Source organism: Mercenaria mercenaria, chromosome 8 (assembly GCF_021730395.1).
Source record: "Mercenaria mercenaria strain notata chromosome 8, MADL_Memer_1, whole genome shotgun sequence".
Lineage (NCBI taxonomy): Eukaryota > Metazoa > Mollusca > Bivalvia > Venerida > Veneridae > Mercenaria > Mercenaria mercenaria.
Genome location: NC_069368.1, coordinates 32,027,382 through 32,040,706, shown reverse-complemented (window position 1 = coordinate 32,040,706; position 13,325 = coordinate 32,027,382). Strand labels below are relative to the sequence as shown.

Here is a 13,325-nt window from a genome sequence, read left to right as displayed (position 1 = left end):
TCACTACCGTGCCATTTTCTCTCAGAACGTTGTAAGACCGCGTTTGTGGTTTTTCGACAACAGTTCCCTTTTCCCAAGTTTTATTTCTTTCATTCGGCTGTATTCTCACCGTATCACCAGCTCGCAAACAGTCTAATGGCTTCGCAGTCCTGTTATAATAGTAGGCTTGTCTGTCTTTGCTTTTCTGAAGTTTAGCCTTAACATTTGACGGTATGCTAGGCTGAAACTGATTTGATCTCTCCGGTAGTAATGTTCGTGTTTTTCTGTTCATCAGCTGCTGAGCTGGACTATAACTTGTAGCCTGTTGAGGTGTATTCCTAAAATTTAAAAGTGCTAGCATCGGGTCTGTGTGCGAATGTTTTGCTTTTTTCATAATACGTTTCGCAGTCTTAACTGCATTTTCAGCTTTTCCGTTTGATTGTGGATACCTTGCAGATGAAGTCACATGCGTAAAATCCCATTTCCTTGAAAATGATTTAAACTTTTCTGATTTGTAAACACTTGCGTTATCTGAGATCACACGTTCTGCCTTGCAAAATGCTGTTTCAGCTTGGCGACTATTTCCTTCGACGTTGTTTCATACAGTCGATCTATTTCAAAGAAATTACTGAAATAATCTACAGTTACCAAATAGTCATTGCCATCAAACGTAAACACGTCAGTTCCGACTTTTGCCCAAGGTCTGTCAGGAATACTGTGACTGATTAACGGTTCTTTACTCTGTTTTCTTTCTAATGATTGACACGTGTCACATTTGCTTATGAAGTCTTTAATTTGAGATGTTATATTTGGCCAATACACACAGCTACGAGCGCGTTTTAAACAACCTTCAATTCCAATATGCGAATGAAGTTGATCTAGAATTTCTCTACGCATACTTTTTGGTATGATGCATCTATCACCGCGAAATATAATACCGTTATCTACCGATAGTTCATCCCGGACAGAATAATACGGCTTTACTTCTCTCGGCGCTTTATTCCATCCATTCTTAATACACTCAATCAGCTTTACCAATGTCTGGTCTTCGAGCATAGCTTGCTTGATTCTAGTTTGTCTTTCAGACGAAACTGCCAAATAATCTGACAAACATGTAGCTTCTATCTCTTTCTCATAGTCTGTTAACAGTACGTCTTCCAGGTGCGTAGCACATCCATTAGCTATGTAGGCTCTTGAAAGCGTATCAGAAATATACATGTGTTTGCCCTTTTTATAGCAAATTTCATAGTCATAAGTCTGCAATTTCAGTAGCATCCGTTGGAGGCGCTTTGGTGCCCGAAAAAAGCGGTTTCTTACTTATAATTTCAAGTGGTTTGTGGTCACTTTCTACAAAAACTCTCCGACCATATGTGAAATGGTGAAATTTCTCAAATGCAAACACCACCGCTAGCAGTTCTTTTTCGATCTGCGCATAGTTTTGCTCTGTTTGTGTGAGTGCACGACTTGCATATGCAACTGGTTGTCCCTCCTGCAGTAATGTTGCACCGAGTCCACTTTCAGAAGAGTCGCACTGTATTACTGTTTCAAGTTTAGAATCATAGTAGCGTAATACTGGCGCGTTGCACACTGACTGCTTGATTGTGTCAAACGCTTCGTCATGTTCGTGTGTCCAATTGAACACAACATCTTTACGCGTAAGTTGTCTTAACGGTTTGCACATCTCGCTAAGCTTATCGAGAAATTTTGCTAGGTAGTTGACAAGACCTAATAACCGTTGGACAGCTTTTTTGTCGGTTGGCTTTGGCATTTTCGTAATAGCTTCAATTTTCGACGGATCTGCTTGTACTCCTTTGTCCGTGAGTAAATGTCCTACAAATTGCATTTCAGTTTTATGAAGCTGAAATTTGTCCCTGTTTAGCTTAATGCCTCGTTCTTGACACCTTTCAAGTAGTTTCTGCATGTTGTTGTCATGATCGCGCAAAGCCTCTTCGTAGGTTTCACCTTTGCCATAAATTATAATGTCATCAGCGATCGCCTTAATACCCGAAAGACTGTTAAGTTTTGTTCAAGAAATTGCTGAAAGTATTCTGGCGCTGGAGATATTCCAAATGGCATTTGCAACCAACGATATCGCGCAAATGGCGTTTCAAATGTTGTGAGATAACTAGATTTCTCATCGAGCACCACGTGCCAAAATGCATTTTTGACATCACACTTGCTGAAAACTTTTGCGTTACTTAGCTCTGGTAGCAGATCTTCCACCACAGGTAACAAATAGTGACTTCTCTTTAAGGCTTTATTCAATGGTTTAGGATCTATGCAGATGCGAAGTTTTCCATTGGCTTTCTTGACAACTACTAAACTCGAAACCCAGTCTGTTGGTGTATCGACTTTCGCAATTATTCCCCTTTTTTCAAGTTGATTTAGCTCTCGTTTCAATTTTTCTTTCATAGCTACCGGTACTCTGCGTACAGGCATTTTCACAGGTTTGACTGTATCATCTATTTCCAAATGTAAGTGGTTTTCAAACTGACCTTCACCTTCAAATACTGACGCAAATTTTGTTTCAATTTCATCCATGGTTAATTGAGGTGACGTTTTCTCCAAGTCTACGGGACAAATGTTGTGATATTGTATCTTAATTAAATTCATTTTCTGAATTGCTTGTGAACCTAACAACGGTGTGCTGTCATTCTCAATTACGACAAACTTCACCTTGTAGCGTTTCCTAGTTTTTGGATTTTTCAGCAGTAATACGCACGTTCCGCAGGATTTCATTTTTGATTTATTGTACATAGATAAAGTTGTCTGCGTGTGTTCTAATAGTTCATCCGGTACATACGATCTAGAAATAATATTTGCTGTTGCGCCACTCCTAATTGAAACTTGACAGTTTTCTGTTGATTAACGAGCAGCATGTTTGCAAATATTTTAGCTTGAACTTTTCCGCTGGAATTGACTGTCAAAACTTCATCATCACTTTCAGACTCCGACTGTATGTCAAACTGTTTCACATGCGACCTTTGAAATTTTGTTATTGAACGACACTCCGAAGCGTAGTGATTAAATTTTCCACATTTTTGACATCTGATCCCATAAGCGGGACAATTTCCTGCAGCACAAAATTTCCCACAATATTTACACTTCGATTTCCTCGCTGAAGATTTCTTACGATCTGCTGTAGGTTTCCGTTTAGGTTTTACGACCTGAATATCTTCCTGAAAAGATGCACCTTTGTTCAATGACTGTATTTTCGTAGACGACGCTTCCGAAGCTCGGCACATGTCTATACATTTTTCCAAAGTTAATTTATCTTCTTGTAAGAGGCGTTTACGCAATCCATTGTCTCGTATACCCAATACTAATCTGTCCTTGATCAACTCATTTTCTAACGCTCCGTAATTACATGTTTTAGACAACTTCCTCACTTTCGTCAAATAGCTGTCAAAAGTTTCTGACTCACTTTGAGAAGATGTGTGAAAAACATATCGCTCATATGTCACATTTGTTTTTCCGACACAGAAGGTTTCAAACTTATTCAAAACAATATCGATATCATCCTTTTGTGAGTCGTCTGCAAAATCAAACCCATCAAAGACATCCATCGCGTCTGGTCCTATGCACGTAAGAAATGTAGCTGTTCTTAAGTCCTTTGATTTATGTATAAGTCCGGCTGCTTTCTCATAGTTAGTCCAAGAGCGTTTGAACTTTTTCCAATTAGTAGCTACATTACCGTCCATATCCAGTTTCTGTGGAAAGGGTATCAGCGAAGGCACAGCCGTAGAGCTATGAGACGGTGCGTCTGCAGCCGCCGGTGCTTCCTCATTAGCGCTCATGGTTAATTACTTAAGGGGACGCATACTTTGAAATTAGAAAAAAGTGGGTGGGGTATGATAAAATTTACCTGCAAAAAAGTACAAGGTTTTGGTACATGAAATGGATACTGTTTCAACTATTATAAGTACACAAATGATTGCTCACTAAAATAAAAATGAGAAAACTGAAAGAAGAAAGTTATTGTTGAATTACATAAGACTTATTGTGTACATTCAAAGTCAACAATTAAGACTTTTTGGTGCGAAAATAATAGTGCTTCACCTTGTCCAAACATTTATCAATGTCCTACAGATTCTAATTTAGAGAAAGAATGTGAAATATGGTCACTGTCTTGCTTTTCATTTCGCATATGTAAGCTAAAACACATTATTTAGTTTGTTTACAAAGTAGTGCATAAGAAAAGATACGGTGGTCAAGGAATGCCACATTCCAAAACTAAAAGAGTATATTCCCCTTAATACATTAAACATTTATCGTTACAGAAGTCTAGTGGCTTACAATAAGGGCCTAGAAATGTTGCCATTATTAATTTTTAACTTGGTATTCATGAACTACAATGCACTTAAATATCAAAACACATTGAACAAACTTTTGAAAATGTATTGTCTTAAAAATCCCTAAAATAAGGTATGAAATTTGGTTGAGAGGTCGAATCAATGTGTATATGTGGAAAAGTAACATATTCTAATCTTGTTCACAAAAGTTACTAATACACAGCAGGCATGTCAATGATCAAAACTGGACGAATATACAGTTATCCTCACTTTAATGTCATTTATAATTTGTCCTTGAATTCTCCACCATACTTTTCATAACTCTGTTTGCACGAGTTGCACGAAAATGCTGTCATTCACGTAAAAAAATGGGGTCAAATAAGTTGTAAATGCAATATCATCTAAACGTAATTAATGGATTATGCTGTTCAAGATAAACTTTATCTCATAACGTAACGAACATGTATAATGTTGTAACAACAACTTTACTTACACTGATTTAAGTAGCAGTCGGTTTATAAGTGACTTTATTGATTCATTTTGTGTTTTGTTATTGTTGTCAAAAAGTATAACGGAAGTGCCTCACAACTGAAGCGGAAACCAGTTTGATGCGCAAAGTAGTCCAATGTTAGTAATATTTTTTGAAAAATGTCCACAGAAATTAATAATTTTCTAATATTAAAGACGAATATCTGAATAGGATTCATTATTTGATAAGAAATTATAATCGTCGACATGTTTTTTTTAAAAATCGTACACGTGCTGACACCTAAGTTGTCTCCCGTTGTTTATTAGAGTTACCTTTCGTCCGGCGCAGTAATACATTTGCAGTGAATCGCCGAGAAGTCGTGGGAAAATTAAAAACCATGTAAATAAACTAAAATTAACCACCTTTTCAAGATGAATTCGCCATTATGCATGTAACCCGCCTGACCTGTGTAGCATCTTAGATATCTGTTCTAAGGTATTCATTGTGTAGAATGTCATGTTATGCCCTTGCAATGCTAATCCCACTCTGATTTTTTTTGTTTACATTTTTATCAATGAGAAATATGGCGTCCATCCCGAGCTGAAATGACGTGGCGTTAAATTTTTACATGTTTAAGCAAACCTGGTGTGTTAGAAAGAAAATCTCATCCCTTCAACATTATTTGGAACACTGTTATCGTAAAAAACCTGTTTTTTCCTTATACAAAAGCATAATATTTTGTGTTGAATGTACTTTCACAAAGACCTCTGTTTTCCTGTTACATTCATAGTACCACATCCTTATCCACAAAATACTGAATATTACAGGTGTCCATCAGTATTATATCAGTTTAGGAATATGTTTTTTATTTTCCCACCATCGATTTCTTGAATATGCACCCCTTCCGCATTTCTGTATGAACTGTGAATGTAGCAATATGCGTCCCCTTAATTCACTGCTGAGATAAGTAATAGTAGTCCTCTGAATCGGATGATTAACTTAGCATTGTCTCATAAGCATGTATTTAGTCCATTTACATCTGACACCATGTTTAAAGAGTTAATCTCTGCATTATATGATTAACAACAAATATCGTATATATGAAAATAGATTTACTCAAGCCGCTCGCATACACTAAACTGACTCAACATCGCATGCGCAATATCGATGTATTACGTACGACATACAAAGCATCATGGGAAGGTTATCAAATACTGTTACACAAAGTTACGTACTTGGGAAGGGCTGACTTCTAATGTTGCAATAACTTGTAGCCCAACCCATTTGCTTTTGTTACTTATTATGTATATGTGCTATGTATTATGTATTCAGAAGCAATAAAATATGATTAAATCAAACTGAGAGCAAAAGGAAACAGCGAAAATTGCAAACTCAGTTGAATTCTGTTCATGGGCAGTAATAGAAAAAGCAACACTGTCCACGCCCCTTAGCACCGGCTTAAGAGGTATTCAGTTTCAAATCTAAATGTCATGAAATCAGTGATCCTGGTGAGGGATGAGGAAGTATAACAACACTGAAATAAACTACGAGGCAACGTTTTACGACCGCCAAAAGCACTTAACATCTGCTGTTGTGAAGTAATAAATTCTGAAATGAAATAAGGGAATCTTTCGAGAGCACTAAAAACAAAAGCAAACAGCGAACATTTCAACCTCGGTTTAATTGAGCCTGTAAAGGCCATATACACAATGTATTCAATCGGAGTCTTGAAGAAAACAATGACTGTGATTATGAAATGAAAAGGTGTTAAAAGACATATACTGCGTACCGTGCACTCCAGGCATCTGAAGATGCGTGAGACGCTCTTACCTGCCTGAAGTACATGGTATGCAATATGTCTTTGGCCTATGGTGTAAAGTCGGCGGTTGCATGACGGCAACATGAACCCTATTCTCGACTGTGTTATTCTTCCAACTGGCTTCTTAAACTTGATGAACTTAAAACATATGTCCGTATGTGTGTTTGACATGTCGCATATTGAATGTAAGTCTGCGCGGTCGTGTCACGCATATAATGATGGTGTATCAAAATAATGATTTAGAAGCATGGGAAGGTAAGTTTAACACAGTTCCTGGTGTGTTTCTTGAAGTGAATTTCAAAGCATATTACAGAAGGATACACCATGTATTTTAAGTCCGTGTCACATCTACAACACATTCAGACCAGTGTAAACTAAATGTATGTTAAGTGGGTGAAAAAAAACTTCAGATATTATTAAACAAGAATATCGACTTTAACATGTTTATTTATTTGTAAAAAAATAAGTCACACACTGCTTCAACATATTATTCTGTATAAGTATTTATATTATGGAAGTTTTGAAATTCCAAATTAATGTTCTGGTCTGAGATGTTCGTTAAAGGATTTGTTTAAGAAATAATTTATAGCAAAAAGGTCATAACACTGTTTATGCACGATGGGCGGTTATACGTCGGACGTAATAATTTCACGGGGACACAGTCCTCACTGAAAACAAACAAATCTTCTTATGCTAGTTGGTGAAGATAAACGAATTTTGTTTATTACATGCTTACATGTTCAAATAAGACCAATACTTCATAATGATATTCGGATTTATTTAGGCTGCCGTATTACATATATGATGCGTCCGTTAAATTACTATGAACACTCAGGCACATTGATTAGGTCTGTGAAATCAAAAGTACGCTGCATTTAAAATATTTTGTTTAAAAAAAGTGCACAATCCGCGGCCAAGACAGTAATTAAGTAATCATATTTATAACTTTTCGGGTCAATGCTGTCAGTTCGTTGAAAAACCGGAAGCTTGCTTTGTTCGCACTCAGGTAGCAGATGGCGGTTTTTTCTAGTACTTCAGACTTCCGAGCGATGTGGCCAAGTCAGACGGCTTCCGATATCTTACGAGATGCAGACATGAAAATAAAAAGAGACCGGTTTACATCTTACTTGAAGAAGAAATAAAATACATAGTAAACTTCATACAAAGCATAGATTTTTAAATCCACAAGCCACCTGAAAGATCATTTCAGCCCGCGAAAATACATGACATTTCAGCCCAAATTAGCCATATCTCCAACTGGCCTTAAAATGTTAGGGGAATGGATAGAGACAAATGGCCACTTGCATTCTGTACTCAGTTTCAAGTATTACTTGCAGAGCTGGACAAAAATACCTGTCAACCGGTTACTTTTTTCACTATTTTCAACTGTGTGAGGCCTATATGACATTTGACAGTTCACGAGACGCTCAATGCTGATAGACACAAATATTGTTTATCAAATAGTCGCAAAGAACATTAGCCCCGCCCAAGGATCGAACTCTCGATCTGTAGATCTACGCGCTACCTACTGAGCTGTACATGTACATCATTTCATTAAACGAATGTACAAAATATTGAACGCACCATTTTCAAATTCAGCGTAAATATAAATTGAAATAATGTCAGTCATACATTTTTTTTTATTTTTTGCAGGACTAATTTCCAAAGTATCAGTTTGATGTAGTCCAGTAAAGCTAAATGTACAGTCTGGTCAGAAATGGTCCAGACCTAAAAGGCTAAATACCAGACCTAAAAGGCTAAATACCAGATGCACACTTTGTATTGTATTCTTTTTTTGTTAATTGATATTTTTTCTTGAATAAACAGTTGATAATTAGTACGAGTTTATCGGAATAGTAAAAATCATATTCAATAAAGATTTCTCAGCTTGCTTCAAAATTGTAAAAAATCTCAGAATTTATTTCTCGGTGAGGACAGTCGGTGACAGGTAGCTCAGTTGGTTAGAGCACCCCAGACATAGAAGTTTATATGTCATGGGGAGGTCTCAGGTTCGAATCCTGACCTGGAACTTGTCCACCTTATTACCTCCAATTTGTCGATTTACACTTCCAAATATTAACACATATTCTTCATGTATGTACATTTGATCTTATAATATTTTTCATAACACAGCACATTTAGAAAGTGTTTCAAGCATTTTGCCATAGAAAACTTAAGAGATTGATGCTTTAATTTATTGTTATAAATTTTGTTGTTGAGCACAATATCCTATTAAAGGTCCATTACTAAGGCATAAAAAAAAAATATGTTTGTTTCCTGTAACATGCTGAAAAAAATGGGGGTCGGTAGGTAGGGAATTTTTTTTTTTTTTTAATTTTTTTTTAGTAGGTGTCAGAACATTTCAGTGTTTAGTAACCTTATTATCGCCAATTAACTGCCTAATCAGGCCTGAACCTTAACTTTTTTCAGCAGTTGCCAGCAGGTTCACCAACTGCTAAAATCTAGTAGACCTGCTCAGACTTTAGTGGACCTCCAATTCTATCTCATAAATTGTGATGCTGTAGACGTCATAACTTCATATGACTCAAAGAAACAGGACTTATTTCTAAATAATTAAAAATGGAAGACTGTAGCAATCTGTTATCCCGAAAAATAATTATTTTGAAAAGTGTCCCAAAATATGGACACAATCAGCACCAGTGTTGAAAGTGAAAAAAAAAAAACATCAACAATTATCGGTAATCATTCTGATGATAAACTAAGTAATTGGCCTCGTTTTCATCATCAATTAACACCCCCTCAAATGACATGTCTAATATTTGAGAATAATAGTTAATATTAATGTCTAAAGTCATGTTATATACCACTTATTGAATGGCTTGCCAGTCAGTATTCATGACTTAGCCTTTTTTTTACTATTGACCAGCAAATACTTCCATTAATAATTATATTGTATTGAAGTTGTCCGTGCTTAGGATTTTATATGTATCCTGAAGTGTATTTGTTTGATATGTTCCCCATGTTTAGTAGGCCTATTAATTGATAAAAAATAGACTGCAAAATAGTGTGTATGAACTTTAATATATGTACAAATAAAACTGGAATTTACAAAGGTGGTTGTTTTTCACTCATGATAGTGGTGTTGAAAACTGAAATTCTGTCAGTATTACACCATGATTCATACAAACAACAAGTACTTTTTAGCATTTCCAGTTAGCAATAGCAGAGAAATTATTCTCTCTTTGGTCTAACTGTCAGTGGTGCACCAAGGGAAGGACTAGACTACCAGAACTGCAATATCGAGGGTTCAACGCAAAAAGGGCGTATCTACATATAATAATTATATGTAGATACGCCCTTGTTGCGTTGAACCCTTGATATGTAAACTTAGAGTAAGTGTTTGGTTATTAATACTTTGAACAGAATATGATATACATGTACATTGGCATGGGGTGCCAGCTGGTATATCAGGCCACACAGTATTCCTTCTTGATGACATGACTTAAGCACTCTATTTGTGCATCATTTAAACGTTTAGGACATTGATCTTATGATATCTAAGTCTCCCGATCCATATTTAATATACCATAATTGCGCTGCAATTCTACAGTATAGGAAAGTGAAAGTAGATTTTCCTTTTTGTCAAAAAATAATTCTATGACAAGAATCAGAGAACGATAACGGTTTAAAAAGTTTAAGTAATCACAATTACGCACATTTCTTGTAACAACATGCAAAAAATAAGTAGATTCTGAAAATTTACCGTCCTCCGCGGGACTATGTTTTAGTGTATGTACAATTATCCAAAATCGGCTAGTTATCAGTTCCTAGTATAGAGGTTAGACGGAATGTGTGACGTCACGCTCTATGTCGTCAGCTCAACGCAACAAAGTCATATCTTATTATAAATTTATATAGAGATACGACTTTGTTGCGTTGAGGTGACGATGTATAGAATGACTCATTGGTTTAATGGGCGTTCCCTGGCACCTGTAGGCGGAGCTCTGGAAACCTACAGCAGATACGTGACACGACATGAAATGCGTGAGATTTGATGCTATCCCTATATATAAGGCATATAGCTGGTTTACTTACGTTAATCATACATGCAGTATCGAATATGACTATAGGTAGTACACTGAGCGTACAATACACTGACTAGAGGTTAGGGTTAGGTTTAACATAGGTATATGATACTGTACTACCACCAATAACATCAGTACTGTATCTAGAGCAAACCGTTTACTTAACGAAATCTTTTAAAATGGAATGTTTGCCGACGGAAGATATACATTGTACAGCTATGATAAATGAGTGGACGAGGTTATATTCGTTTATGACGTTTCCTCCAGACTCGGCTGTGAGGCCGATACTCCTACGATTCCCTAAGGCAGGATTCTATTACACCGGCTCAGGAGAAGAAGTTGCTTGCTTTTGTTGTGGACTGAAAATTGAATTCTGGCCTGCGGACGAGACCGCATTTGAAGTTCACCGACGGCTTTCCCCGCATTGCAGATATATATGTGGTGGGGATACTACTAACATTACAATTCATGGAGATAACAGATTGAAAACTGTACCAAATTATTCGAAAGGCTCGTATTTTACATCAGAGTGTGGGAAAACATTGAGTGAAACACAATCTGTACATTTTAATTTTAAAAACTCTGATTCTGAAAGTGATAAAGGTAGCTATACCAAATCCTCGCATACTGCTGGACAGTCAAATGACACTGGACTAAAGGTAGAACTTTATCCAAGAATTAGTGGTTCCAGACCTAAATATTCAGACTACGCTCTGTTAAGTGAACGGCTAGCATCATCTTCCCAATGGCCAGAGCGGCATGGGTTGGAGCCGCAAGTTTTAGCTAAAGCAGGATTTTACTCTGCAGGTTTGTAACCATATTCGCAATGTGTCTAAGGCATACTAAAATATCAAATTATCTCTAGATTACAGGTATTTTTATTATGTCGGTCAAAAGCTATAGCCTCCTTGTACCAAATATCGAACGCTGCCATCTCTCGATTGATTTCAATATATCCTTGCAAGATAATCTTTGCAAACTTTGCATTGCACTGGTTGTGTGAATCAGATACAGATAATGGAATATTTCTTAAATATGGTAAATTGACTTCTCTTTCTCACATGATTTTTGTTGATTTCTATTTATAATTATAGCCAACATATCTCGTTCCATTGACATTAATTAAGCAAAAATGTAATAGATCTTTTTTATTTTTTTTCCAGAAAAACAAAGATTACTGGAAGAAAACCGTAGACTAAAGGATCTTATAACATGCAAGATTTGCTTGGACAATGACGCCTGTGTTGTATTTCTTCCATGCGGACATTTGATGTCTTGTATAGAATGTTCAAAATCTTTGAGAAAATGTGCAATTTGTAGAACAGTATTGCAAAGGACAGTGAGGGTGAACCAATCTTGAGTCACTGTAGTCCTGCATGAGGACAAAGAAACTGGGAGTGTTCAGCAATCTGACTGATCATTATTTTGTTTAAAGAGGATTTTTTTTACAACTTTTAAAAGACAGCTAATATGTAACAGTTCGGATGACTTTCAGTATTATCATTTTATTTGTTTATTTTTTTTTACTTTATTGATTTTTATTGAATAAGCATGTAATATGATATTTTAGTTCTGTGATATACATATTTATTGTCGCTAGAAATAAAGGATCTGGTTTAAAGAAGAATGCAGACTTGTTTTATTTAAAAAATAGTCAAGAGGTTATGACTATTTAACAGTATGATTTTCAGAAATTGAAAATAATGTTTTATGTCCCCTGAAACATATAGCGGTAATTTTTCCATCTCTCAGGAGGGAAAACTATATAGAACCGAACAGGCCCACTTTACTGAAGACCAAATTGTCAAGATAATACCCGATAATGCAGTATTTCCATATCAAACAATACTGAAATGAGTGTTTTGTTAGGAAAGTATATGACAAAACCCCTTGAGGTTTTGGTTTTCCACTATTTAGTGCACATTGTGTACACTACGTGTACGGTAGCACTTTCATACTGTCCGCTTGACGGAATGAGTAACGTCTAGCGACCTCTGTCCCATCAAAAAAAGGATAAGACTGACAACTATTAATTGAATACGGCATTTTGTCGTCTAATCAATTAGATTTCTAGATTCTATGGACGTAAGATGTAGAAAATTAAATTATTATGCTTCATAGGAGGGACAAAAGCGCGCTTACTTTCAACGTTCTCAAAAGTGTAATTCTGTCATCTAGTTCGTAACAAGAGGGTCACTGACCCTAAAGCGCTCACCTGTGTGAAAAGCTTCAAGAGTGTTTTCATAGCGTAATGGTACAACTACAACTACAGAGTTAGGTTTATATAAATATCAAGGCTCTGACTATCATGGATTCAGAGAAGAAGACATTCAAAGTGTCTTAAATATTAGCCTATTATATATTATGTCACACACATGGGCATGGGCATCTTTTTAAACCTGATATAACACGCCAAATATCCAAGAAACACTTGTGTAAAATTGTTTTACAATTGGACCTGCTGTTTTTTGACAAGAACATTAAAAACATTTAAGTTTCCAACAAAATACATATATAGAAATAGTGACAAGTCCCCCTGGTTGCAATGTTTTATGACAAATCAAAATAATTTGAACAATCTTCGTTGAATGTCATACAAAGACCATTTGTGTGACATTATTTGAAAATCGGCCGAGCAGTTTCTAACAAGAATTGTTTTATATAGATACAATTTCCTGTTTGAAACTACCCTATATAGGACGGATTACACCAAACCGGAA

At 36.1% G+C, this 13,325-nt stretch overlaps 3 protein-coding genes across 3 annotated transcripts; 1 reads left to right on the top strand and 2 right to left on the bottom strand.

Annotated features, from left to right (window-relative positions):
* Nucleotides 1-516: 516 nt before the first annotated feature.
* LOC128558869 (uncharacterized protein K02A2.6-like) lies at nt 517-1,197 on the bottom strand. The gene has a single exon (XM_053549100.1). The coding sequence runs from the start codon at nt 1,195-1,197 to the stop codon at nt 517-519; it is 681 nt and encodes a 226-aa protein (XP_053405075.1).
* A 756-nt stretch (nt 1,198-1,953) lies between these two features.
* Nucleotides 1,954-2,718, bottom strand: LOC128558868 (uncharacterized protein K02A2.6-like). Its single transcript, XM_053549099.1, has one exon. The coding sequence runs from the start codon at nt 2,716-2,718 to the stop codon at nt 1,954-1,956; it is 765 nt and encodes a 254-aa protein (XP_053405074.1).
* Nucleotides 2,719-10,572: 7,854 nt separating this feature from the next.
* Nucleotides 10,573-12,232, top strand: LOC128559008 (E3 ubiquitin-protein ligase XIAP-like). The gene is made up of 2 exons (XM_053549682.1): nt 10,573-11,412; nt 11,769-12,232. Exons 1-2 carry the CDS (start codon nt 10,785-10,787, stop codon nt 11,963-11,965), a joined length of 825 nt encoding a protein of 274 aa, XP_053405657.1. The 5' UTR covers nt 10,573-10,784; the 3' UTR covers nt 11,966-12,232.
* Nucleotides 12,233-13,325: the final 1,093 nt, after the last annotated feature.